This window comes from Wickerhamomyces anomalus, assembly GCF_001661255.1.
Source record: "Wickerhamomyces anomalus NRRL Y-366-8 unplaced genomic scaffold WICANscaffold_1, whole genome shotgun sequence".
In the NCBI taxonomy this organism is placed as follows: domain Eukaryota; kingdom Fungi; phylum Ascomycota; class Saccharomycetes; order Phaffomycetales; family Wickerhamomycetaceae; genus Hansenula; species Hansenula anomala.
In genome coordinates this window covers 761022-786602 of record NW_017567110.1, presented here as the reverse complement: position 1 = coordinate 786602, position 25581 = coordinate 761022, and the positions used below count along the sequence as shown (strand labels likewise).

General features: G+C 34.9%; 14 protein-coding genes and 1 non-coding gene across 15 annotated transcripts; 10 read left to right on the top strand and 5 right to left on the bottom strand.

The window, feature by feature from the left end:
• Positions 1 to 700: 700 nt before the first annotated feature.
• On the top strand, positions 701 to 1339 carry WICANDRAFT_13873 (uncharacterized protein; the record flags this gene model as incomplete). Its single annotated transcript, XM_019180587.1, has 1 exon — positions 701 to 1339. A coding segment is annotated over one exon (639 nt), but the record flags the coding sequence as incomplete, so codon positions are not given.
• Positions 1340 to 2006: 667 nt separating this feature from the next.
• Positions 2007 to 2618, bottom strand: WICANDRAFT_76095 (uncharacterized protein; the record flags this gene model as incomplete). The annotated part of the gene is made up of 1 exon (XM_019184322.1): positions 2007 to 2618. One exon carries the CDS (start codon positions 2616 to 2618, stop codon positions 2007 to 2009), a length of 612 nt encoding a protein of 203 aa, XP_019041117.1.
• Positions 2619 to 3310: 692 nt separating this feature from the next.
• On the top strand, positions 3311 to 4372 carry WICANDRAFT_49048 (uncharacterized protein; the record flags this gene model as incomplete). Its single annotated transcript, XM_019182626.1, has 1 exon — positions 3311 to 4372. The coding sequence occupies one exon, from the start codon at positions 3311 to 3313 to the stop codon at positions 4085 to 4087; it is 777 nt and encodes a 258-aa protein (XP_019041116.1). The 3' UTR covers positions 4088 to 4372.
• Positions 4373 to 5978: 1606 nt separating this feature from the next.
• On the top strand, positions 5979 to 7763 carry WICANDRAFT_59983 (uncharacterized protein; the record flags this gene model as incomplete). The annotated part of the gene is made up of 1 exon (XM_019182911.1): positions 5979 to 7763. The coding sequence occupies one exon, from the start codon at positions 5979 to 5981 to the stop codon at positions 7761 to 7763; it is 1785 nt and encodes a 594-aa protein (XP_019041115.1).
• Positions 7764 to 8050: 287 nt separating this feature from the next.
• HIS1 (ATP phosphoribosyltransferase) lies at positions 8051 to 9000 on the bottom strand (the record flags this gene model as incomplete). Its single annotated transcript, XM_019184321.1, has 2 exons — positions 8051 to 8892; positions 8949 to 9000. 2 exons carry the CDS (start codon positions 8998 to 9000, stop codon positions 8051 to 8053), a joined length of 894 nt encoding a protein of 297 aa, XP_019041114.1.
• A 199-nt stretch (positions 9001 to 9199) lies between these two features.
• Positions 9200 to 10026, top strand: WICANDRAFT_86936 (40S ribosomal protein eS28). The gene has a single exon (XM_019186076.1). It carries the CDS (start codon positions 9356 to 9358, stop codon positions 9557 to 9559), a length of 204 nt encoding a protein of 67 aa, XP_019041113.1. The 5' UTR covers positions 9200 to 9355; the 3' UTR covers positions 9560 to 10026.
• On the bottom strand, positions 10027 to 11035 carry WICANDRAFT_86935 (PHO85 cyclin family protein). Its single transcript, XM_019186075.1, has one exon. It carries the CDS (start codon positions 11018 to 11020, stop codon positions 10289 to 10291), a length of 732 nt encoding a protein of 243 aa, XP_019041112.1. The 5' UTR covers positions 11021 to 11035; the 3' UTR covers positions 10027 to 10288.
• A 1434-nt stretch (positions 11036 to 12469) lies between these two features.
• WICANDRAFT_82070 (uncharacterized protein) lies at positions 12470 to 12658 on the top strand (the record flags this gene model as incomplete). The annotated part of the gene is made up of 1 exon (XM_019185329.1): positions 12470 to 12658. The coding sequence occupies one exon, from the start codon at positions 12470 to 12472 to the stop codon at positions 12656 to 12658; it is 189 nt and encodes a 62-aa protein (XP_019041111.1).
• A 58-nt stretch (positions 12659 to 12716) lies between these two features.
• On the top strand, positions 12717 to 13051 carry PET117 (Pet117p; the record flags this gene model as incomplete). Its single annotated transcript, XM_019182910.1, has 2 exons — positions 12717 to 12812; positions 12872 to 13051. The coding sequence occupies 2 exons, from the start codon at positions 12717 to 12719 to the stop codon at positions 13049 to 13051; spliced, it is 276 nt and encodes a 91-aa protein (XP_019041110.1).
• A 364-nt stretch (positions 13052 to 13415) lies between these two features.
• WICANDRAFT_82069 (isoleucine biosynthesis protein MMF1) lies at positions 13416 to 14125 on the top strand (the record flags this gene model as incomplete). Its single annotated transcript, XM_019185328.1, has 5 exons — positions 13416 to 13448; positions 13548 to 13608; positions 13700 to 13846; positions 13912 to 14036; positions 14093 to 14125. 5 exons carry the CDS (start codon positions 13416 to 13418, stop codon positions 14123 to 14125), a joined length of 399 nt encoding a protein of 132 aa, XP_019041109.1.
• Positions 14126 to 14635: 510 nt separating this feature from the next.
• Positions 14636 to 15940, top strand: WICANDRAFT_37783 (60S ribosomal protein eL34; the record flags this gene model as incomplete). The annotated part of the gene is made up of 2 exons (XM_019182528.1): positions 14636 to 14672; positions 15109 to 15940. 2 exons carry the CDS (start codon positions 14636 to 14638, stop codon positions 15444 to 15446), a joined length of 375 nt encoding a protein of 124 aa, XP_019041108.1. The 3' UTR covers positions 15447 to 15940.
• A 381-nt stretch (positions 15941 to 16321) lies between these two features.
• Positions 16322 to 19431, top strand: NEO1 (aminophospholipid-translocating P4-type ATPase NEO1; the record flags this gene model as incomplete). Its single annotated transcript, XM_019182625.1, has 1 exon — positions 16322 to 19431. Exon 1 carries the CDS (start codon positions 16342 to 16344, stop codon positions 19429 to 19431), a length of 3090 nt encoding a protein of 1029 aa, XP_019041107.1. The 5' UTR covers positions 16322 to 16341.
• Positions 19432 to 22738: 3307 nt separating this feature from the next.
• Positions 22739 to 24025, top strand: CEM1 (fatty acid synthase CEM1; the record flags this gene model as incomplete). Its single annotated transcript, XM_019181147.1, has 1 exon — positions 22739 to 24025. The coding sequence occupies one exon, from the start codon at positions 22739 to 22741 to the stop codon at positions 24023 to 24025; it is 1287 nt and encodes a 428-aa protein (XP_019041106.1).
• A 62-nt stretch (positions 24026 to 24087) lies between these two features.
• On the bottom strand, positions 24088 to 24948 carry DFG10 (putative polyprenol reductase; the record flags this gene model as incomplete). Its single annotated transcript, XM_019182624.1, has 2 exons — positions 24088 to 24599; positions 24660 to 24948. The coding sequence occupies 2 exons, from the start codon at positions 24946 to 24948 to the stop codon at positions 24088 to 24090; spliced, it is 801 nt and encodes a 266-aa protein (XP_019041105.1).
• Positions 24949 to 25211: 263 nt separating this feature from the next.
• WICANDRAFT_t8 lies at positions 25212 to 25283 on the bottom strand. The gene has a single exon. It is a non-coding gene; the product is annotated as a tRNA-His (tRNA).
• Positions 25284 to 25581: the final 298 nt, after the last annotated feature.

Sequence of the window (25581 nt, the reverse complement as noted above, 5' to 3'; positions counted from 1 at the left end):
GGCAAAGATGAACCTTTTTTATCTGAAACAACTATGGCGTAATGATTAAGAATTATATAAAGTTGTAGAATTTAACTGTGTTCAAAAAAAGGAAATTTAAAAAACCCACACAAGCCACAGTTGCGATGTCAGCAATTATGTAATCTCCGCTGAAAGCAAAAAAATCAAAACAAATCACAATTCAAAGCACAAGTTTGAAATTAAAGTGAAAGATTTCGAATTGTCAATGCTTAGGATCAATTATAATCAGTTCAAAGGGTATTGTGTACCGAAAGGAAGAGATAGTGGTGGTGGTCATGATTACTCAACCCAAGTGGTGACTAATGGGTTCAATTTCTTTAGTTGGGATAATGATGAATTACAACAATATTCAAAACCGAATCATCCTGGCTCTGAATATATAGATGATGAAGAGAGACAAGGAACTCCTGATTCCATTTATGAAGACGAACCAAAAATGCATATGAATCATGAAATGAATGAAGGAATTGTAAAAAGGAAACAAAGTGATGAAAGTTCAGAATCAAAGAAAAAATCTAAAAAGAAGGAAAAGGGTAAAAGAAGAAAGAAACAGAAAAACTCAGATTCTGATGATTTTTATATCCCTTCTGATGCTAATAAAATTAAAATCTTGAACTCATTGCATAAACAGATTTTACATTCAATTAGTGATCATACAATTAAAGATGATGAGAAAATCTTGCAATTTTTCGATATTTCAATATATAAAGAAGACCTAGACAATTTAAAAGATGATGAATGGTTAAATGATAATAATATTTCATTCATTTATGAATACTTAGAACGTTATCAATTGAATAATTTTGATAAATTGGTTTCAAATTCAATCATCTTATTAAGACCTTCAATGGTTTACCTATTGGCAAATCATCCATCTCCAAAAGAATTGAAAGGTGTCCTACCATCTTTAGAAACTTCAAAATTCATCTTTTTACCAGTCAATGATAATGATGATGTTGAAGATGCATGTGCTGGTTCTCATTGGTCATTAGTCGTTATCAGTTTATTGGACAAGACTGCATTGATTTATGACACTTTAGAAAGGGCTAATGAATCTGAAGCTAAACATGTCATTTCACAATTGGCAAAATATTTAGGTTTCAATTTCCAAATTAGAATTATTGAAAAGACTCCACAACAAATTAATGGAAGTGATTGTGGTATAATGGTTGGACAAATTACTGGTTTTTTATTATCAAGATTATTACATTTGAAATATTTAGAAGATCATTTCATTGATATGGATTTGAATAATGTTGAGATTTCTGCTATTGATGGAAGAATTTTCATCATGGGTACGTTGTTGAATTTGATTAAGCATAAACAAGCACAAGAATAAGTTACATACTTTAATGAATTTATGAGAGGCATAGTAAATTTAGACCAAAAGGTTTGGTAGAAGTTTTCTACTAGCCACAAACTGAGGCTCGAGACAAATTTGCAAATATTTCGCGAATGACGTGAGTCTCCGTCCATGGGTAGGGCATTTGTATGATCAAAATGGTTCTGATTAGAGGAAACTTGATGGGGGTGCTCTACCCTTTCTTTCTTTATAATTTCTTTCTTCCTTGTTTTCTTGTTCTAAAATATATAATATGTCAATGGTTAGCACATGTTGATGGTACTGATAATATCGGTTCGGTTCAGCTCTACAAAAATTGTGTCACAAAAAATCCATCAACCACACTAAAAACAGAAGTAAATCCGTTCTCAAAATGACACCATCGCAATGTCTAAAGATAAAGAAAAGAGAATGTGAAGGGGGAAGAGGGAAGAGAGAAAGATGATCAGACTCTTTAAATTCATAGTGTAGATGTGTAGATTCAAATTTGATATTGTGAAAAAGCCACCATGTTTGACGAATTTCTGGCCTTTCCAAGTGTTTACTACAGCTCAGGCTGGACGTAGCTGTCATACCATTCATATATTCTCATTGTATTCTCATAAGCAATCACATAAGCTGATTAATCATCCTTAAAATCTCATCAATTTGAATTCAACAATATCACCAAATTAATCTCCTTCTCTTTAATTGAACGATCATTTTTAATTGGTCTAACAATACTACTAATCTGTTCAATAATCATTCTTTTAATAACTCTCTCTTTAAACTCTCTCTCCATTCTCACCTCATCAACATCTTGTAAAAGTTCCACATATCTATTAAACCTTTCATTATCGATAATTCTACCAACTTGATCAAGATCCCAATCTTTGATTGCCCCATAAAGAGCATCCAATCTTTGCAAAATCTCTGCTGGATCTGTTCCAAATCTTTTAGAATAATCATAAATATCACTTAAATTCTCATATCCCAAGATTGGTTCATAATGACGAATACGAGAAGTTGAGTATTCTAATATTGGTGATTCTTCATCAAACGATAATTGATCTTTTAAGAATTGATGAAGAGTTGATACATCTTGTAGTGTTTCCACATATCTTGGTCTTGTAGATTTGATGAATAAATGATGTTGGATTGATGATATATTACTATCTGGGGAGGCGGTTATATATTGTTCTGTTCTAGTTGAATTGATTGGTTCTCCATCGACAATGGCCTCTTTGATGATGTGGAATTCTCCTTCTGTAGACATCTTGTATATGGTATCAAGCTGGAATATTGAGATAGTTCAAACTCATGGCGACAAATGTCAGTCTAGTGTACTTCAATTAACAAGGGGTTTTACAAAAACAAAACCCGTTTAAGCCTATACATGTTGGATTTCGCGAAACTCGCGAATAACAAGGCTGTCAATTTGGCGCCAACTTATAAACTGGTGGTATAATTGAGTTATTCTAGTGTATGATCATTGATCCTGTTAGATATCAGGATGCTTTGGGTTTCTGGTGCTTTATCTCTCGTTCAAATGTGTTGCAACTTGTTACCGATATTCAAAATGGCGTTCATGAATTTTTGTTAGTGCAAATGAAAATCTTTTTCCGTGACACCAGCTTCATCCACTGCACAGACTAAAATCAAGATCTGAGATCTGAGAAGTTGATATCGTGAAATGTTGATAATGCTAGTCAATCAAAAACTAATTCAATCACTATCAGTCTTTTCAAGTTGAATATCTTTTTGGTCTCTATTGTGTCGTAATCAACGAGAATGTACAACGTCTTAAACGGTGATCCATATTCTACCGTGGCCCATCGACTAACAGTTACAAGGAGTCAAAAAAACTGAGAAACCTTTGACAACAACAACCATCATCAACAACCATCATCAACAACCAAACTAACACACTTATCAATTGATTGATAAAACTGATAAGCTTTCCTCATCATGTCTAAAGTCGCTCTAATAACTGGTGCTGCTCAAGGTATTGGTAAATCAATTGCCCTACAATTAGCTAAAGATGGTTATAAAGTTGCAATTCTAGATCTACCAACTCAAGAACAACTAGGTCAAGAAGTTGTATCTTCAATTAATAAAATAGGTCAAGATTCTTTATTCATCCCAGGTGATGTTTGTTCAAGATCTGAAATTTTCAATGCTGTTGATAAAACTTTCAACAAATTTGGTGGGTTTAATACAATGATTAATAACGCAGGTATTGCCAAACTAGGTCCATTATTATCCATAACTCCAGAATCTTGGGAAAAAAGTTTACAAACAAATATATCAAGTACTCTATGGGGGATACAAGCCTCTGCAAAGAAATTTATTGAATTGAATCAACCAGGAAAGATTATTAATGCAGGATCGGTTGCATCTCATGAAGGATTTGTTAATTTGGGTATTTATTCAGTGACAAAACATGGAGTTAAATCATTAACACAAACTGCTGCTAAAGAATTAGCATCTCAAAAAATCACTGTTAATTCATATTGTCCTGGAATGATCCCTACAAATATGTGGGATTCTATTAATGAAATGACTGGTGATTATTCAGGAAGGGCAAAAGATGCATTGTTGAAAAGCTATACTCCCAAAATAGCAATGGGTAAAGTTGGTGATGCTCAAGATGTTGCTGATTTGGTTAGTTTTTTGGCATCTGAAAAATCTAATTATATTACAGGACAATCTTATGTTGTTGATGGTGGGTTAGTTTTCAATTGAGTTTAAGAAAAAGTGGTTTGAATATATGGTGTTGATGTTTGATTCTTTATAAAAGTAGTTGGTGGCGGGAAGCAGGTATTTGAAAGGATTTCAAAAGGTTTACCGGTGTTTTGGAGATAGGATGAAGATATTATCATTACCTTTAGTTATTTTTACCTTGAGCTACTTCAAACTGTGGTATGTCTATTGTTTAGTTAATGGGATATATAATACAAAACCCATTATTGTCTATTTCAATCTTTACAACTTCAACTTCTACACTGAATAATCAGGCAAAGACGGAGGAATTACTGAAAAAAGAGGAAACCGGTCTCTATACCAACTTTTCATTGACACCAAGCAAACACATTTACTCCAACTCAGGGCTGTATCGATAGATGTGGTGTCAATTGATCGAGTTAATTTAATTATTCACCAACAAGAATACGGTTGATATCGCGAATGGTTTATTTAACCATCTTCAGTGACAAACCAAGACCTACACACTTTAAATCTCAGAGAACTTGTACATCTCCACCTTAACCATTGCTAGATCCAAATATCTCAACTGAGAAATAAGGTCGAACGGTACTTCTACTTTGACAGTGATATGCAGTGTAGCACGAGGAGGTTGTTAGTTGTAATTGTAGTACTTTGAAGGTTTTAGTACAATTACTTGAAACAGTTTCAATAGCCTTTACACAGTCAAAGTTTTTTCGGACTGCGATTTGAGATACATAATACTGTTGAGTTTAGGTTTGATTGAGACAGATGGTGGAGCCTATTATAACGACGGTGACGGTGATTGAAGGGTTCTAGAAGGAACAGTGGTGATGGGTAGTTAGATAACGAGATGATCTTATGACTATTGTTCTGGGGTGGTAAGTGCTAAGATCTGGGGTTGTATACGGTGGTGACTACTACTATGACTATGTTGAATCATATGGATAATCTTGAATCATCAAACAAACCCACAGCAAAACCATGTCCTCTAATCTCCAGAGCATTGCAAAAGGTTTATTCAACCAGCCAATCACAGGAGAACCGATCTCGTTCTGGAGGGACCTGGGCACACAGAATCCCCGAACAAACAGATGATGAATAGGCCAAGAGAAGGGCTTCAATCAGCTCACAACTAGTTGAATGTAACCATAATATCAAGCTGTTCATTTAATCCAGCCTGTTTCTTCCGTGAAGCACTCAAATGTATCCCCGCAAAATAATAACGAAACAAATTTCCGCCTTTAAGCGCCAGGTGAGGCTATCAATACCAAGAAAGGCTCGAACAAGATATTTCTACACCTAACAAGAGTTCCACAATAGTGCTTGTAGTGGTGATATTATCTTGGTGTGTGCAAAGATCCAGAAGCTTGTGTGCGACCTATGTACTATTGTGTTTTATAGTGAGATCTGGAGTGTATTTGAGCTCTATAAAGCGTATTGGAAAGGGTCCTTTCAAGGGTCCTTTGAAGGGTCCTCGATGGGCTTATAGTCAATGCCTCCACCTCGAAATCCGCAAGCTGCACTTCTTTAGGCCATGATGCTGATCGACACAACCACTTCATCTACAATTAATTCCTGCTCATCTTTCAACTCAATTTAATTGGAGAGAAGCAATCCCAACAGCTTCACCCTCTTCAACTGGCAATACGAGAATCTCCGTATACACAACAACCATTAATTGTCTCGTTTTTAGTCATGATGCAATATGGGGAAATAGCATATTGATGGTGATGAAACAATCTGTTTTAAGTAAACTTAACCTTTTGTGCCTCTGTCGTTGGGTGCCTGGCTTTAATCATTCTTTTCATCATGTTCCAAAAGCCATATATAAACACACTTTTGCTCCCCCAGATTATCATAATGAAGTTTGAATCAGACTAGAGAATCTGAAACACACGCACAAACAATCATGACTGCAGCAGTTGTTCATCCAAAACAATCACTTAGAAAAAAATTCTTTAATAAAGATAATTCACCACCAGAAATCTTTAATAGAACCTTATACATTTCTGTTTTCATCTTTGGTATCTTGGGTTGTGCAAGAGGTTTAGATGAAGGTGGCATTAGTGGGTCCGTTGCTCAAAAATCTTTTAAACATCAATTTGGTCTTGATGATGAATCCAAAACTGAACATTATCTAGCAAATTTGAAGTCAAATATCACTTCGATGGTCCAACTAGGTTCTATTGGTGGTTGTTTGATGGCCTTATACTTTGTTGATAAATTTGGTCGTATTAGAACTTTACAAGGTGTTTGTGTCTTTTGGATTGCTTCTGTTATTATTCAAATCACTGCAAAAGATGTTGGTCAATTATATGCTGGAAGATTGATTGAAGGTTTATCTATTGGTCAAACTGTTGTTCTTGGTCCAACCTATCTTTCTGAAATTGCTCCAAAGGCTATCAGAGGGTTATGTAACTGTGTCTTTGCCGGTGCTGTTTATTTTGGTATCATGATGTCTTATTTTTCTCATTACGGTACAGCTTTACATGTTTCAGCCAGTTCAAGAGTTCAATGGGTTGCTCCAACTTCTTTGAAAATCATATTTGCAGGTATCTTATTTATTGGTTCTTGGTTCTGTAAAGAATCTCCACGTTGGTTGATGAAAAAAAATAGAGTTGATCAAGCTTATAGAAATTTATCCAAAATTAGAAATTTACCAGAAGATCATCCTTATATCTTGAGTGAAATTAATGATATCCAAGAACATATGAAACATGAAAAGGAAGTTATGCAAGATACTTCTGTCTTAGGTTTATTCAAAGAATTCATCACAGTTCCTTCAGTTAGATATAGATTATTCTTGGGTCTTGGTATTCAAATCTTGGGTCAATGGTCAGGTGCAAATGCAATCACAATTTATATGCCAGAATTGACTGCATTGGTTGGTTATACCGGTACTAAAAAATTATTAATGACTGCTATTTTAGGTGTTGTTAAATTCACTTCAGCTTATTTAACTGCTTTCTTCCTAATTGATTTCTTGGGGAGAAGAAAATGTTTATACATTGGATTAACTGTTCAATGTTTATCAACTTTATATTTTGCAGTCTTCATCACCGTGGTGCCAAAAGTTTCAAATGATGAATTCACAATGACATCTTCAGAAAAACATGCAGGTGTTTGTGCTTTAGCAATGTTGTACTTAAATGGTGTTGGTTGGACAATGGGTTGGAATTCTATTCAATATTTGATTAACTCAGAGATGTTCAATTTGAGACATAGAGCTATTGGTACTGCTTTAATCATGACTTTCCATTTTGCAAACCAATTTGGTAACACTAAAGCTGTTCCATCAATGATGATTGCAATGCATCATGGTGGTACTTTCTTCTTCTTCTTTGGTGTCATCATCATTGGTATGTTTTTCTGTTGGTTCTTTGTTCCAGAGATTAGTGGTCGTTCCATTGAAGGTATGGAGGAATTATTTGAATTACCTTGGTATCTTATTGGTAGAAAAGGTAGCAAATTGGCTCCTGATCATTCTGCTGTTACTCAAGTTCATTTCGATGAAACTGGTCATGGTAATGCAATGGGTGGTGATATCGAAGTCAAACAAGATGATGAGTTTGTTGAAAATGTTAACAGTAGTGATAATGGATTGATGAAGAATGCTCAGACTAATAATACAACTACTGATGTTTCAACTGAAAATGGTTCAAACATTGATTTGGAGAAACAGCAACGTGCTTGATTTATATTATTGACTAACTGGTGGGTTCCAGGCTGGCCTGAATCCTTTGTGATTATCACTTTATTTATTTATATTTATGGCTATAGTTTGGTTTTTGGAATTGATACTTGATATTTTGAAAACAGGTGTAGAAAATTTCAGAATGCCCGATGGAAATGACAGACGGGATGAAGAATCAATTCGCGAACTTGTCTTCAATAACTAGCTTCGGCCTTGATTAATTCTACATCTCACTTGCAACAAGTCTTTATAATCTCTATTCTATGAATCAATTATATTCCGTCACTTTATACACGACAATTTGAAATTTCAAACAATAAGATATCAGAAGCACCACCTGCTTTTAATTTATCCATAATTTCACCTTTTTTATTCTTTTCAATCATTGATGAAATTGCAACCCAACCTTCATCATCTAATGGTGAAACTGTAGCAGCACGACGACCTGGTGTAATTGATAATAAAGCATCCAAGTTATTTCTTGGTGCATTATAATTACATAAAATGTATTTTTGTGCAGCTAAAACACCTTCAATTCTATTTTTGATAGTTTTAACTAATTCTGGATGTGATGGATTTTTGGATTCAATTAAATAAGCTGAAGTTGATAAAACTGTATCGATATCAATTAAACCTGCAGCTCTCATGGTTTCACCACTTTCAACTAAATCCACAATAGCATCTGCAACACCCAATGCACAAGAAGCTTCAACTGAACCACCAACAAATTTGATTTTAGTTTTCAAAGGTTCACCTGGTTTAACACCTTCTAATTTTTCAAAATATTTTCTTGTTAAAGTTGTAAATGATGAAACAATAGTTTTACCAATTAATTGTTTTGGATCTTTAATTGGACCATCTTGTGGTACTTGAACTTGTAATCTACATTTACCAAATGTTAAGTCCAATGCTAATTCAACATCAACTTCTGATTCTTCAACTTGATCAACACCTGTGATACCTAATGAACAACGACCTTCACCAACAAAAGTTGGAATATCTGCAGCTGGTAAGAAAATCAAGGCAATTGGTAGGTTTGTAGATAAGGCAATATCTAATCTGTTATAACGATGGAACTCAATATCTGAACCTTTTAATAATTGAATAGCTTTTTCATAAAGACGACCCTCTAGAGAAAAAATCTTGTTAGTAAAGAGATCTTGGGTATTATATGTAAGGACATACTCTTTGGGACAGCGAATAATAATCTATCAGTCAAGTGATTAACTAAATCCATCTTGGTTTTTCAAATCTTTGTTTTAATATAAACACAATTGTAACAGTTGTAGTTAAACTTGACACAACATGTGGTTTACTCACAAAAAAATCTCGAAGCATTGATGCACTGTTATCTGACTCAACGCAACAGGCCCGAAAAAAAAAAATGAGATAATCCGAGGACCGTCGGCATAATTTCACATGACATACCCTCGTAACAGAGCTTTTTCGCGTTTTTTACCCGCAAACGACGCAATCTGAGTTTCGCGAATGTTTTCCAAGTGTGTACATATAGAAATTTTTTTTCACCACTACTAGAGGGTATAAGTTGTTTACACGAATCTATCGTTTAAATCGCATATAATATATTTGAAATGGATACTAAAACTGTTGTCACTTTAGCTAGAGTTAAAAAAGTTCTTGGTCGTACCGGTTCTCGTGGTGGTGTTACCCAAGTCAGAGTTGAATTCATTGATGATTCTTCAAGAACAATTGTTAGAAATGTTAAAGGTCCAGTTCGTGAAAATGATATCTTATCATTAATGGAATCTGAACGTGAAGCTCGTCGTTTACGTTAGAGACGTTTCATATCTGTTTTTTGGAAGTTTATGTTATCTCATTTAGGTGGTGGTCAACGTTTTATATATTTATGCTTTAGTTTTTGATCATATCAACTACATGAGAAGGAAGTTTTGGTGATACGATGGTTTAATATTACTAAAACTGAAGTTAAAAGCTGTTATTTTATTGTGTTTTATGGGTTATTTAATGTTTTTTTTTTCAACAATTGGTCATATATAATTAATTTTACTATGCATTATCAAAAATGAATTTTTGGACACTGAGGTTACACAACGTAGTTCATATCATAATAAATGTAATACGTTAATTGAAAATTATATAATGTTTTTCCCAATATAACAGTTCTTTAAACTTAATTGGTATTTGGTAAAGGAAATCTGAATATGTTTCAGCAAGAATAATACAAAAACAAACAAAAAAGAGTCAAACAAACGCCTTTAAAGAATGGATGAAACCAAAAAAAGAACAAACAAAGAGCTAAGAATTAATATATAAATCAATTAAAAAGTCAATATCTGATGATGAATATTAAAAAAAGATTAAAAAAATTAAATAGGTGTTAGAACTGAAAGAATAATAAAATAAAGGTCAATTAAAGAAGAAAGAATGAACATATCATCATCAGAAATGGGTTCTGCCTAAAAAAACTCTATCAAATAAAAACAAAAAATCATCACATAAACTCCAAATAGTATTAAATATTCAAACTTCAATAAATCTTTAGTCTATTCTTGTCCTTCAGTCATCTTTTCATCATTTTGTGATTTACTTTGTTCCCTTTTCCAAAATTTCAATAACAAATCAGCATATCTTTGTAATTCTTCAATTTGTATCATCAATCTAAAATCAGTCAATAATAAAAATTGTAATTCTAAATGGTTCAATTCATCTAATGGTAACCCACCAACTTTTGCATATCTCGAATTCTTGTAGAAAATATCACTAAAGAATTTAGAAGCAACTGTAACACCTGCGATTATCAATCTATGAATATTATAACTATCCATAACAAACAATTGTTGATCATCTGAGCCAGCATTTGAGGTTCCAGCAGTATTACCTTCCCCTTGTTGTTGTTGTTTGTTTTGGTCAAAATCTCCAGCATTTGCCCGTTTAGCAATTCTATCAAAATAAACTAACAGTGTTAAAAACACTTCATTTGTAACTGGACAATATTTCAAGATTCTTGTTAGGTATGCATGTAATGATATAGCTGGTACGTTTCTTCCATGGAATGCTAAGACATTAGCAGTGAATTTATGGGAATTGTGTAATTGAGATGCTTGATGATAATGATGTGGATGTAAGTTATCATTGGCTTCCACAATTTTCTGTAACAACGCACTAAGCATCAATAATAAATCATCAACTGGATGGTTCACTATATCTAGATGGTTTTCATTATTGATTGGTAAATAAGTTGGAGGTTCCGATTCAGATAATGATGATGAAAACATTGGTTCTGAATATTGTGGAGGTTCATCATCATCCTCATTCAGGTTATGGGTATGCTGCGGTATTTCAGTAGTTGCAGTGGATGATCTTGTTGTTGCAGATGGTATTGGTCTTGAGAATTCATTAGGTAATGCTGATTCTGTACTAACATTCGTTGTTGGAATTGAAGCACCTGGCTGAGGGAAATTATGAAAAGAAGTTGAAGGATTGAAATGACTAGGTACAGAATTTGGAGCTGATGAATTATATGATGAAGATACAACACTTGGAGTATTATGGAAAGGTGTAAATGAATTAACAACTTCTGAATGTTTGAAATGTTGGGAAGTCGAAGGCTGTTGAATATTGATACTTGAAGATCTATTGGGGAAGCTAAAGCTTGTAGTTGGATCATGATTGAAAGACGATGAAAATGATGAAGATGGGTTATGATGATTTGTTGATGATTTCAAAAATGAGTTTCTAAAACTTGCCGTTTTCGGGTTTGGATAGGGATAACTTGGTGAATCATGAGGTATATGTTGTTGCTGTTGCTGTTGTTGTTGTTGTACTGAAGCTAGTTGATGGGTAGATGATGATGAAGTAGCAGCTAGTTTTGAAGTTAGCAAACTTGGACGATTTAACGAAGTTGATGAAGTTGAATGTGTCACATTATTCCGAAGAAATGCACTGTTATTGACCGAATCACTCATTGAACCTCTATTATTGGCATTATAATAGAAAGATGGTGGATCCGCTCTTGGACTGAAGTTACCACCTGGGGAAGATGAATTGAATGGGTTTCTCAAGTTTGAAATGTTGTTTGAGATGCTATTATTATTATTGTTATTACTACCTGAGACAGTCTGTTGTGGGTTATTTACAATCTGTGAACTTGTTGAATTGACTGAGCTTGAGAATTGTAGTTCATTAGGGGATTGTTTGAATGATCTAGCAGTATGATAAGATTCAGGCAAGTTGTAAGTGCCTGTGCTGGGCTTGTGATTGATGTTGTTTTCAGGTTGAGGGATGACTATGGGTTGACTTGAATCGCTCTCAAGCTGTATTGAATCTTGATTCTGTTGATTGGAAGTTAGAACCTGTTTAAGACCAGCTGGCTGGGATAATACTCACTTGCATCAGAAGGGGGCTTTGGACCAAGTGCTGTTGTTGGTGGTGGTGTTGGTGATTGCTTGAGGCTGTTTGTTCTCGTTGTTTGATGCTACGAGTAATTTCAAACGTGTGATGGAGCCTATACTACCCATGAGCAGAGCAGCGCGCTCAGCTTACACAGCTGGGAATTACTGGCGTCGCGGACGCTGCTAGGCGACCCCTGAGGGTAACCCCCCTGCTTGTGGCGGCCAGGGCCCAGTCCACAACTGATCGGCCTGTCTGTCTGGCAAGAACCGTGGGCAGAGAACTAGGCAGAAGTGAATTGTCCCTTTGGAAGGGAAAGTACAGATTATATCTTGATGTTTGTGCTAGCCATTTGGACCCAGTGCCAAATCTTCGCTTACACGCAGGCTGCCTATATTTCTGAGCCAACCGAGTTCTCGGTGAATCATGATTCATCAGATGAGAAGAGTAAAGAGGCTCCCTGTGCGTGCGTGTACCGTACCCTTTTTCTACCGCGAATTATCGAGCTGGGATTTTTAAGCTGAGCCAAAAGCGTAAAAGGTTGATATTATAATACACAACATCTAAATATTCCACTTCAAGATGTCCAGAGCTAGTAAGATCACTTTAGCAACTACCATAGTAGCCACCACTGTCACTGTTATATGGGTGCATAAAGTCCAAGAAGAAGAAAGAAATGTAAGTATTGACAAGAAGAAAGAATCATCATGAACTCAAAGTAATAACCAATTCAAAAGGCTCTACATCAAGGTCCTATAAAAGATGCCCAAAGAGTGCAGGAGAAAGCATTAAAGAAGAAACTATTGGCAAATCAAAAAGAACATGAACTACAACAAGAACTACGGAAGAAATATGAACAATTACAGCCATTGAGTGGTGTAACTCATACAGCAGAGGAACCGATTAAAAAGGATTGAAAGCTTACACCATAATCTATTCAAAATATTCATGTATATAATATCATCAACATGGCATCTTAAAACAGAACTGTCATAACTAATGAACATAATGGAAACTTCTAAAACGTCTTCTACGTTGTAGAGAAGAGTCCCGACCAGACCAGAGTCCAGCACCCGAGTCTGGGTCCAAGTCAATCCTCAGGACTCTGTTCAGAAGCCTAGGACTTAAGTTGAACGGGAAAATCTGACTGATACCACATTAACAAAAACCATCCCCTTAACTGGCAATCTATTTAAGCTTATCCAATTCCCTCGAATTCACTAAATGTCATTTATCCAAACTGCTACCCGTGCTGCTAGATTACAATCAAAAGTCTTCACAATGTCTGCTAGAAACTTAACCACAATCACTCCAGTATGTAACAGTTAGGTACTTATCAATTGATCTATAGTATTGATTTAATCTCTATTATTGATTCAATTCATTCCAATCAAATACTAACTTTTCATTTAGGTTGCCACTAAAAATGCCCCACCAGCAGCTGCCTCATATTCTCAAGCTATAAAAGCTAATAGTGAGTGTTTTTCACCTCACCATGGTGTTAAGCTACATTTGTAACTTTACATGAAAAAGATCTAGTTACTAACACAATTGATTCAAATTAGACTTTATCTATGTTTCAGGTCAAGTTCCATTAACCCCAGAAGGTACAAAAGTTGAAGGTACAATCGCTGATAGAGCTGAACAATGTCTACAAAATGTTAAAAACATTTTAGAAGAAGCTGGTAGTGGTTTAGACAGAACTGTTAAAAGTGAGTAATGGTATTTAAGGAAAAAAGATGAAACAGTATACTGATACTAACCAATTTCTCTTTAGTTAACGTTTTCTTAACTGATATCAATGACTTTGCTGAATTCAACAAAGTTTATGCTAAACATTTCAACACCCATAAACCAGCTAGATCCTGTGTTGCTGTCAAATCATTACCATTAGGTGTTGATGTAAGTATAACTAAGACGAATGATAAGTTGAACCTAAGTACTAACTTGCAAACCAGGTTGAAATTGAAGCTATTGCTGTTGAAAACTAAACCTTGTGAGTGTATTTTTTCAATTTCTGGTAAATGTAATGCCTATGATCACAAAATCCAAAAGTTTTTATTGAATCACTTCATATTGTAGATGCTAGCTGTAAAGATTTGAGAAAGGTGTTTTCAACTCTTCTCTACTCTATATATTTATTCGTATTTGTGTACAGAATCGAGAAATATTGAACTTTTTGTGCTTTTGTGTCAAGCCAAAAATTCATCTTCATCTATCTTGTACAAATTCGGCTTGCCCTGAGTGAAACCTCACGTGATACCATCTAGGGTACACATTCGCGAAAATACTCCCAATTGTTAGCTTTTCTTGGTATGCCCAACATAAAACTTGGTTTTGTATGTCTTTCGCGCTGAAAAATTCATAAACATCCCAACACCTGTCGCTGATTCTCACCACCTCGCAAAGTTTTCAAAGAATTTCAATAGTGTACAATAATAACAAAACTTGATTAAGACATAGTTTAGATACCTTCTTACGACCGTTAAAACATTCACAAAATGGCTCAAAGAGTTACCTACAGAAGAAGAAATCCATGTATGTGTCAAAGCAAATCAAATGAACTAGGGGAAGTTGTGTTTCAAAGAGAATGAATTCGTCAATCAAGAGATATCATCAAAAAAGAGAATACATTAAAGATACAAGATCAACTATTGAAGAAAATCATCAATATCAAGGGAATACGTAGGGATCAATGAAAGAAAGAGAATAGACCTCGTAGTTTTATGGTCTGGAAAGGGATATCATCTAGAATGAGAGAAGTGTGATTTTGTATGAACAAAGAGAATCCATGCAGAAATATTAATGTAACCATCAAGCAGTGAAGCTACAATAGCAATGAATCAATAAATCAATGACCAGCAGGATACTTAGAGTAATTCAAAAAGGAATAAGTCTGAGAGAAACAACACCCCCATAGTTATCATTTTACATCAAATCTATAAAATCAGAAATACTAACATAAACCTTCTAGACAACACCCGTTCTAACAAAATCAAAGTTGTTAAAACCCCAGGTGGTGTTTTACGTGCTCAACACGTTAAAAAATCTGGTACCAGACCAAAATGTGGTGACTGTGGTATTGCTTTAGCCGGTATCTCAGCTTTACGTCCAAGAGAATACGCTCAAGTTTCAAAAACTCACAAAACTGTCTCAAGAGCTTACGGTGGTTCAAGATGTGCTAACTGTGTTAAAGAAAGAGTTGTTAGAGCTTTCTTGATTGAAGAACAAAAAATCGTTAAACGTGTCTTAAAAGAACAAGCTGAAAAAGAACAAAAAGCTGAAAAGAAAGCTTCAAAATCTAAAAAATAGATGAATGGGGTTGTAAAGGTATAAATTAATAATACAATTTTGTTACGTTATTTTTTTGAAGAATTAATCATTTCAAGATCAGTTGTAATTCAGGTTAAAATAGGGAATTTGTCGAGGAGACTAAGTTGAAAGGTCAATAGACCAATTCTCTTGATCTATACTACACTTTTATTCCATTTGTACCTTATTTTGTAACACAATTGATTACTCTCTGACTTTGATTTTAATAGTTTTGGAGAATGTGGCCCTCTGCAACTTTCGCGAACTTTTTTTAGAATCCAATTTTCTGAAACCATGATTAAGGTTGTTAAATTGAAGGCACTTTTGTAACAGCCTGAAATCAATCCATCAAATTATCCAAACAACTATTCATCACGTCAGTGAATTGCATTACAAGATATACCATATCTCACTTTGCAAGCGCCAACTACCAAAGTCAAGTCACAATTGGAAGAAAGACAATAGAGGACACTTAGACGCTGCTAAACGGGTATATTGACACATCATTTTGATCAAGACATAAATCAAGAACAAGATCATAATACGTCTGTCTCAATTTTGCTTCAGAGAATTCAATCAGTAGTGGCGGTTTCTTTCATAGAGACCAATACACCTTGTCATCATTCAATCACTTCCCACATTCTACCCCTTTTTAGTTTTTTTTTGTCAAGAGTAAATGCCTTTAACTGATTCCAATAATACTCAAAACCATTCAAATCATCGACAAGATAGCTTCTCTTCATTTGATGAACAATTTGATGACTCTTTAGATGCAGCATTGGCCAACTTAGAAGCAAATCCTTTTTTAAACAATTCAAGTCATAGTTTACATTCTTCAAGCAATAATAATATCCCTTTACAAAATATGGCTAATTCAAATCAACACAAAGACTCCATGGATGATTTACTTCATGTTGATAATGCACCACTGATAACTGATTCCTCAAAATCAAAGCATGGGGCCAAGAGCACATGGTCAAACGGGTTGAAAAAGTTGTTTAAATCCAAAGATAGTGCATCATCAGTACAACTGACAGATGAACATACTGAACGAGAAGTTTATCCAGGAGTACCCAAACAAAGCTTCCCAAACAATGCTATATCAAATGCCAAATATAATCCAATAACATTCATTCCAATCATCTTATATGAACAATTCAAGTTTTTCTTCAATTTATATTTCCTTCTAGTTGCATTATCACAAGCTATACCGGCTTTAAGAATAGGTTATTTATCTTCATATGTGGTCCCATTAGCGTTTGTGCTTATCGTCACAATGTCTAAAGAAGCGCTTGATGATATCCAAAGAAGGAGAAGAGACACAGAGGCAAATGGTGAGATGTATGAAGTTATTGGACAAACCAAATTGGTCCCAAGTAGAAATTTAGCTGTTGGTGATTTAGTCAAATTGCATAAGGATAAAAGAATCCCAGCAGATATGATATTATTACAATCAAGTGAGGCATCTGGTGAATCATTCATCAAGACTGATCAATTAGATGGTGAAACTGACTGGAAATTAAGAATAGCTACACCATTAACTCAAAATTTATCATTAGATGACTTGAAAAACATCAGTATAACTGCATCCGCGCCTGAGAAATCAATTCATTCATTTCTTGGTAGATTATCATATGATAATCAAACAACAGGTCTTACAATTGATAATACACTTTGGGCAAATACAGTCCTTGCATCTGGTACTGCAATCGGTTGTATTATTTACACTGGTACTGATACAAGACAAGCTATGAACATGACAAAATCTGGTGTGAAAACCGGATTACTTGAGCTGGAAATCAACAGAGTCTCTAAAATATTGTGTATTTGTGTTTTCGTTTTATCATTTGGGTTGGTTTCAATTCATGGGTTTGGCTCTAAATGGTATGTTGATGTTATGAGATTTTTGATTTTATTTTCCACAATTATTCCAGTTTCTTTGAGAGTTAACTTGGATTTGGCTAAATCCGTTTATGCTTATCAAATTGAACATGATCATGAAATTGAAGACACTATTGTTAGAACAAGTACCATTCCAGAAGATTTAGGAAGAATTGAATATTTGTTATCTGATAAAACAGGTACTTTAACACAAAATGATATGGAGTTGAAAAAATTACATCTTGGAACTGTTTCTTATGCTGGTGATACTATGGACATTGTTGCAGATTACGTGAAGGACATTGATGGTAAAAATATCATCGCCACAAATAAAAGAGATTTAGGTACAAGAGTTCGTGATTTGATATCAACTTTGGCTATCTGTCATAATGTTACACCAACAATTGAAGATGGTGAAATCACTTACCAAGCTGCTTCACCAGATGAAATCGCAATTGTTAAATTCACTGAACAAGTTGGATTATCATTATTTAAAAGAGATCGTCATAAAATCACCTTGGCACATGAAGGTTCACATGAAAATTTATCATATGATATTTTACAAGTTTTCCCATTCAACTCGGATACAAAGAGAATGGGTATTGTTATTCGTGATTTGAAGAAAGATGAATTATGGTTTTTAGAGAAAGGTGCTGATACTGTCATGACCAAAATTGTCCAAAGTAATGATTGGCTAGAAGAAGAAACTAGTAATATGGCCAGAGAAGGTTTACGGACTTTGGTGATTGGAAGAAAAAAATTAACAACCAAACTGTATGAAACTTTCAAAGAGAAATATGAGGAGGCATCTTCTTCAATGGTTAATAGAGACGCGGAAATGCAAAAGGTGTTACTCCAGTATTTAGAGCATGACTTGGAGTTATTAGGTTTGACAGGTGTTGAGGATAAATTACAAAAAAACGTTAAATCATCGATTGAACTTTTGAGAAATGCTGGTATCAAAATATGGATGTTGACTGGTGATAAAGTTGAAACTGCTCGCTGTGTTTCAGTTAGTGCAAGGTTAATCTCTAGAGGTCAGTATGTCCATACAGTTACAAAAATGACCAAGGTTGAAGGAGCAATGAACTCTTTGGAGTACTTGAGAGTCAACAACAATTCGTGTCTTTTGATTGATGGGGAATCTTTGGGTCTTTACCTGAGACATTATAGAAAGGAGTTTTTTGATATTGTTGTCCAATTACCTTGTGTCATTGCATGTCGTTGTACACCTCAACAAAAGGCAGATGTTGCTGTTCTGATTAGAGAAATCACACATAAAAGAGTATGCTGTATTGGTGATGGTGGTAATGATGTTAGTATGATTCAATGTGCCGATGTAGGTGTCGGTATTGTTGGTAAAGAAGGTAAGCAAGCTTCTTTAGCTGCTGATTTTTCAATCACTCAATTTTGCCACTTGACAACACTACTATTGTGGCATGGCAGAAACAGTTATAAAAGATCTGCAAAATTAGGACAGTTTGTTATACATAGAGGTTTATTGATTTCAGTTGCTCAAGCCGTTTTTTCAATTACATCTGCATATGAACCAATTGCATTGATTACAGGATTTTTAATGGTTGGTTATGCCACATGCTATACAATGATGCCTGTTTTTGCACTTGTTTTTGATTATGATGTCAACAAGGAGGTTTGCTTTGTGTTTCCAGAGTTGTATCATGAGCTCACCTCTGGTAAATCTTTGAGTTACGTTACTTTTTTTGTTTGGTGCGCGGTTTCATTGTTTCAAGGAAGTGTTATTCAATTGTTTGCACAAGCATTTACTAGTATTAATGAAGTCGATTTCACAAAAATGGTTGCTTTGTCGTTTTCTGGTTTGGTTTTGAATGAACTGGCCATGGTTGGGATTGAAATTCACACATGGAGTAAGATATTAATATTTTCAGAAGTTGCAACATTATTACTTTACGTTGGGTCAGTTCCATTCTTATCTGAATACTTTGATTTACCCTTCATGAGCACTTTAAAATTCTACTGGCAATTAGCAGTTATATTATCTGTTTCCGTTGTTCCAATTTGGTTATCCAAGGTTGTTTATAAGAAGATATATCCACCAAATTATGCCAAGGTTCAAGGTTATTAGTTTTAAGTGTTTAGCGGCTTTATCAGTATGATTGTTTTTCAGATGGATTATTTATTAGTTATGTAATGTATATGAATATTAATTATTCAAATATGCAATAGAATCTTCACCATCACTGTTCTCGTCATCTGAACTACCGTTATCATCTGGGCTCTCTTCTGGCTTAGGTTTACGACGTTGAAAATCTTTTGCATGAGCATTAACGATAGCCTTGGAAACATTTTGTAAAACACCAGGACTCAAAATTGATTCTCTTCTTGATCTCAGAGTTGCTGGGGTTTGTTGAGCTTCTTGAGGTCCAATACTTTCATATCCAACATTTGCCTCATGATCTTCTGCTCTTGTTTGGTCCTCAGAATATCTCACGCTTGGACGTCTAGCCAATTGATAAGGAAGTGGAACTTCTCTTGATGCTCTATAAAGATGTCTGTTTGTAACATGTTCATTCTCCATTCTAATGAGAAGCCAAATGAATCTTCTCAAAATCTCGGCAACCGCAATACAAAAACTGGTGACCGCAGACTGTTGAATCTGTCTGCTGAAAAGAGCATAAAAGATCCATTGAAATCTTAAAATAACATCAAACACCATGGAGAAATAATAAAACCATTTTGGATACATTAAATCATTTCTTAAGAGATATTTGTCTTGAAATAATGAAAAATCCATAAATAAATCCCAGAATGCACTGTAAACAGAATTAACAATTGCAAAAAATATAAAAGCAGCCCTATTTTGAAGTGTTCTATCAATTCTGTAAACACTCAAAAGCATATAATACAACACGGTGATAAAATATTTGACCATGTTTGCTAAATGTGGAAACCAATCACCAGAGTCAAAATAACGTCTTAAACATTGAAGGAATCTCCAAATTGGTGGTAATGTTGCAAAGAACCCCATCAATCTTGATTTTGAAGAACCACATTTTGGATCACCTCCTTCTAATGCACCGCTCCAATGTGTAGCATACATACAAAAGAAAAATGAAATGTTTCCCATTGTGTATGTCAAACTGCAAAAAATATCACCAATAAAGAAATCTCTAAACTCGACTGGATAAAGCCCAGATAAAACCAATCTCCAAACAGTAACTATCAGCCATTTTCTTGATTCATGAAAGAACACATCAAATGGTAAAATGAGCACAACACCACCAAACCCAAAAAAGAACCATGGCCAATATCTTGCTGGTAATTTATCAGGCCAAAAATCATTAAAACTAAACCACATGAAGATTGAAAATAGGAAAAGTAATAAGGAAGGAAGGAAAACATATTGTCTGTAGTCTAGAGCTGACCTTGGATTGAACTCAAAAATGAATCTATAATTCACTTTATACTTTGTCCAGATATAACAATTGACACCAAATAATATGGCAATTAATATAGCTAGGAAAAAACCTGCCCAGATCTGAAGTAAATGTTTGCCTTCTGGTATTTCCTGGTCCAACGTTTTACTCAATCCCAAGTATAGAGCATATGTTGATAACGGAACTGAAATACCGAGCAAGATCCCAGATAAAAACATTGATGAATAAAATTGATCTTCATTCATATTTGATCTAAGTTTTTCAATAGCCACTTTTCTGTTCCCATTTTCAAAATACAAACTGAATAACTCTTCAACCTTGGGTATCATGTTATCCAAGACATCACTGGTACCAAAATAATTTGCATTTACTTTCTCCATGTACCAAGTTGATATGTCAGAATGAGTCTGTTTATCAAATTTTTTAGTTAACTTTCTGAATCCAGTACGATTCAACATTCTATAAGATTTCAATAACTCTAACCCGCGGTAATATTCTTGAATTGCACTTTTGATTTGTCTTCTTGCAACGTAGTAAGGAACCGATGGTTTTTTACGGAGTTCATAGTCTCTTCTATTGTGAGCTTGTTGACTTGCATCAGCATCATCATCTCCTTTAATCTTCATTTTCCGGAGATTTATCTTAGGTAAAGATGGTAATTCATACTTGTTAATTTTTTGAAGCTTTGTTTTAGCTTCATCCATTCCCAAATGTAAAATTTCATCAGAGTGATCATGATGTCCTTGACTTTTCAGTAACTCTCTTTGTTCCCTTAATTGATATAACTGATCTTGAAGCAACAAAAACCTTTCAACTGCTTGATCTTCCTTTTCTCTATAAAACATCTCGATCTTATAAAGTTCACTATCTAGCCATTCAAGAAATTCTTTTTTACCTGTTTCAGTTGTATTTTCCAAAGGAACCCCATCTGATAATGGGACCGAGCTACCACCATAAGTTTTGGGAGGAGCGCGATTTATAGACCGTGCAGTCATGGCTCTTTGTAACGGAGATCCCTCTTCTATGTTACTAACCAAAGACTGTCTCTTATAAACCGAAGGGTGAGCACGAATGCTTGCAGTTTTCTTTGTACCTAACAATGGGGTTTGGTCATTAGTAACGTTTTCAAATGGGACCTCTTCGAAATCCTTACTTCTTCCACTCTCCTCTAAGGGATCTATAGCAGCTGGTGGTAATGAAAATGAGTTAATATCATCTTTCTTCTGCTTGAATGAATGTTCTGAAAATTTTCCACTATGTTGTTGTTTTGGAGTAACACCTGGTAAATTTTTTGCAAAAGACAGAGGACTATTATTGATCTTCTTTATTCTCTTCTTCCCACCCTTTGAACAAAAGTTAGTTTTCAAATCACTCTTTTTTTGAATAGAGGAAAAAATTTTCTTGACATACCTTATAATCCAAATATTTAGCTCTCCATTCTCCTACCTAGTAAAATGTTAGATCTTGACGCAAAAAAAAAGAGCAAAACACAAGCCTTTCAACTTACCAAGTTTTCCGAAAGGTATCTAGGGGCTAATGTTAGTTTACACAACTCTTTTTAAAAGCATTAATCTTTTTCAACTCACTCTGCAAACTTCATCTTATCAATTAGTACTCAGGTGACACTTTTGAATGCTAAAGCACGTGAGGGTATGTGAAAGCAACGAAAAGAAGCCTTGAACTAGCGGGAGGTAATCTTCTTGTCTATTGAGCACTTGATCTGTGTGATCTTCTTCACGGTGGCTCTGTCCAATCCTGGTTCTTTTCTGTTAAGCGCTAGCTCGTGGGTTTCGAATTAAAACAAGTTCAGATTCAAATGTGTAAATTATTTATTTGGGCACTAAATTCCTTGATGCGGCCGCAACCGGGTTTCTGCAGGAAATTGACCCGATCCTTTGGCAGATGTGTCGAGGAAAAAAATAGTCGATTCAACAATAAGTAAACTCGTTTTCAGCCCTTCAGTTCCAATCAACAAAGAGCAAGCGAACAACAGTCATGTCCAGAGTCGTTATCACCGGTATGGGTATGGTCTCACCACTAGGTGTTGGTGTGAAGCATTCTTGGAATGCTCTTTTAGCTGGGAAATCTGGTATCGTCTCCACAGATTCTTTAAATGATGAACGATATGAAAAAATCCCTTCCAAAACTGTTGGTAAAGTTCCAGAAGGTGAATTAGCTCAAGGTGGCTGGAATATAAACGAACATTTTCAAAAAGGTGAAGCAAGACGTTTGGCAACATTCTCTCAGTATGCCTTGGCTGCTGCTCATGAAGCTTTAACAGATGCAAATTGGTTTCCAACAGAAATTGAAGATCAATTAAACACAGGTGTCATTGTTGGTTCTGGTATAGGTAGTATTACTGATACTTTTGAGAATTCTATTGCTTTTGGGAATGGTGGTTATAGAAAAGTTCAACCTTTATTCGTCCCTAAAATGCTACCAAATATGGCTGCTGGTGCTATTTCGATCAAATACGGTCTAAAAGGACCAAATCACTGTCCATCTACAGCTTGTGCTACAGGAAATCATGCTATTGGTGACTCCTATAGATTTATTAAAGATGGGTATGCTAAGACTATAGTAGCTGGTGCTTCTGAAGCCCCACTTCATCCTCTGGCTTTAGCCGGATTTGCAAGAGCTCAATCGGTGGCCACTGATTTCAATGATACCCCAGAGAAAGCTTCAAGACCTTTCGATAAAGAAAGGGGTGGTTTTGTTTTGAGCGAAGGTTCTGGGATCTTGATCCTGGAAGAATTGGAACATGCAAAGAAACGAAATGCTAAAATTTATGCCGAAATTGTTGGTTATGGATTATCTGGTGATGGACATCATATAACAGCACCTTCTCCAGATGGTTTAGGAGCAAGAAGGGCAATGGAGCTTGCTACAAGAGGTATTGATCTCACAAAAGTCGGGTACATCAATGCACATGCAACATCAACATTGATTGGTGATAGAATTGAGAATAATGCTATTAAAACAATTTTCAAAAACAACTTAGACTTCCTTGTCTCTTCTACTAAAGGATCACACGGTCATTTATTGGGTGCAGCTGGTGCTGTTGAAGCTATATTCTCAATTTTGGCTGTTCAAAATAACATCGCACCTCCAACTTTGAATTTGGAATCACCAGGTGGAGCGGAAGGTGATAATATTGAGGACTTTACACTAAACTTGGTTGGTCCAAAGCCAGTTGAGCAAAATATTGAATATTCGTTATCAAATAGTTTTGGTTTCGGTGGTATCAATACTTCATTATTGTTCAAAAAATACACTGAATAACTAACTATACGAACGAATTATTTATTAACTTTATGACTCTATGATATATGTCTATATAATGATTATATTACGAACGGTATTATACTCCATTTGGGAATCTTTCCTTCATTGTTAATTTTGTAATAATTCCGCGTCTCTATAGAAGACACTGTCAAGTTAACGATAACCCATATCAAACTTATAAGAGAAGTTTTGTTTCCGAGAAGTAGATATACTGATGTATAAATGAGAATTTCATCAAAATAATGAGCACAACAGATAAGCTTGAACATTCCAAAGCTTGGTAAATTGTACTTGATGGTTTTTGAAAGATGAAAATGATTTAAAAATTGGTCGCCAAAACCAATTAAAAAAAGAAACAAAGGAATAAAAATCTTATAATCCAATTCAGGCTCTTCTTGTAAATCATCCTCTCCAAGTGATGTATTTATAATGATATTGAGATTGATTGCAGAATAAAAGAAAATACCAACCAAATAATGTGATAAATGCATTTTAGATTTACTGCTATGTCTTAAGATGAACAGGTTTTCAACTAGCCTTCTGAAAGAATGAACCAATATTAAAAAGTAGGCTAATCTTGATATACTTGGAGGACTTTTACCGTATGAATTTGTGTTGAAAAACTGAACACACCATGCATCTTTGGATTTCAACCCCCAATGTAATAAGGCAAAAAATATAGCGGATAGTGTGAGGGAAACCACATAAAAATGGAAAAACCAATACTTTGGGACATAAATCTGTAATAGGTTGTCAAGTAATCTGTTGTCTTTTTCAATTGGTTTATTGGTTGAACCATCTAACGTCTTTCCATATTTTAAAAGTCTATTCAATTTGGGATAAAACTTAGCCAGAAGGACACTAATTATGGCACCGGCATAAAATATCTGTAATATGATATCGACATGTTTTAAAATCATCACAGGAAGCTGTATGAAAATATAATTATTGATAACTTTAGCAGTTCTCTTAAATAATATTAATGAAAAAAAAAACACCAATGATTTTGCGGAGTTTCGCGCTTCCCGGCGCTAATATAGCGACTCCAAAAAAAGTGTGAATATGGTGCAATTTGCTCAAAATGAATGTTTAAAAGACTAGAAATGGTTTTAAAAGAATCTATAGTTCTCTTTTGGCATTACAATGCTCTAAAAAATGGCCAAAAACGGCAAAAAAAATTAAATGCCACCACCTGGAATCGAACCTGGGTCTGGTCGGCCACAACGACCTGTACTAACCACTATACTATGATGGCTTTCTTTATGAGTTTTTAATGACGTTGATCTCCCAAGCCATTCTTTTGCTTATATAAGAGATTACAAAGCTTTCGGGCGTATAGTTCAGCGGCCAGGGTTCCAATTATATGTGACACGGTTCCCGGTTCGAATTTGAAAACCTGTTCTAACGTTAAGTGAATCCGAAAGCGAGGGAGTTTTAGTGGGTATGCCTAAATGTATACAGGTGAATCCCACACTGTTCCAGTATTTAATTATACTGGTTCGTGCTTAAAGCATTTCTTCCTTGTAGTGCATAATGTTATTGTTGTATACAAA

Excerpts from the sequence above, each read along its gene's own strand:
- WICANDRAFT_86935 (XM_019186075.1), bottom strand. The coding sequence starts at position 11,020 with ATGTTTTCATCATCATTATCTGAATCGGAACCTCCAACTTATTTACCA.
- WICANDRAFT_86936 (XM_019186076.1), top strand. The coding sequence starts at position 9,356 with ATGGATACTAAAACTGTTGTCACTTTAGCTAGAGTTAAAAAAGTTCTT.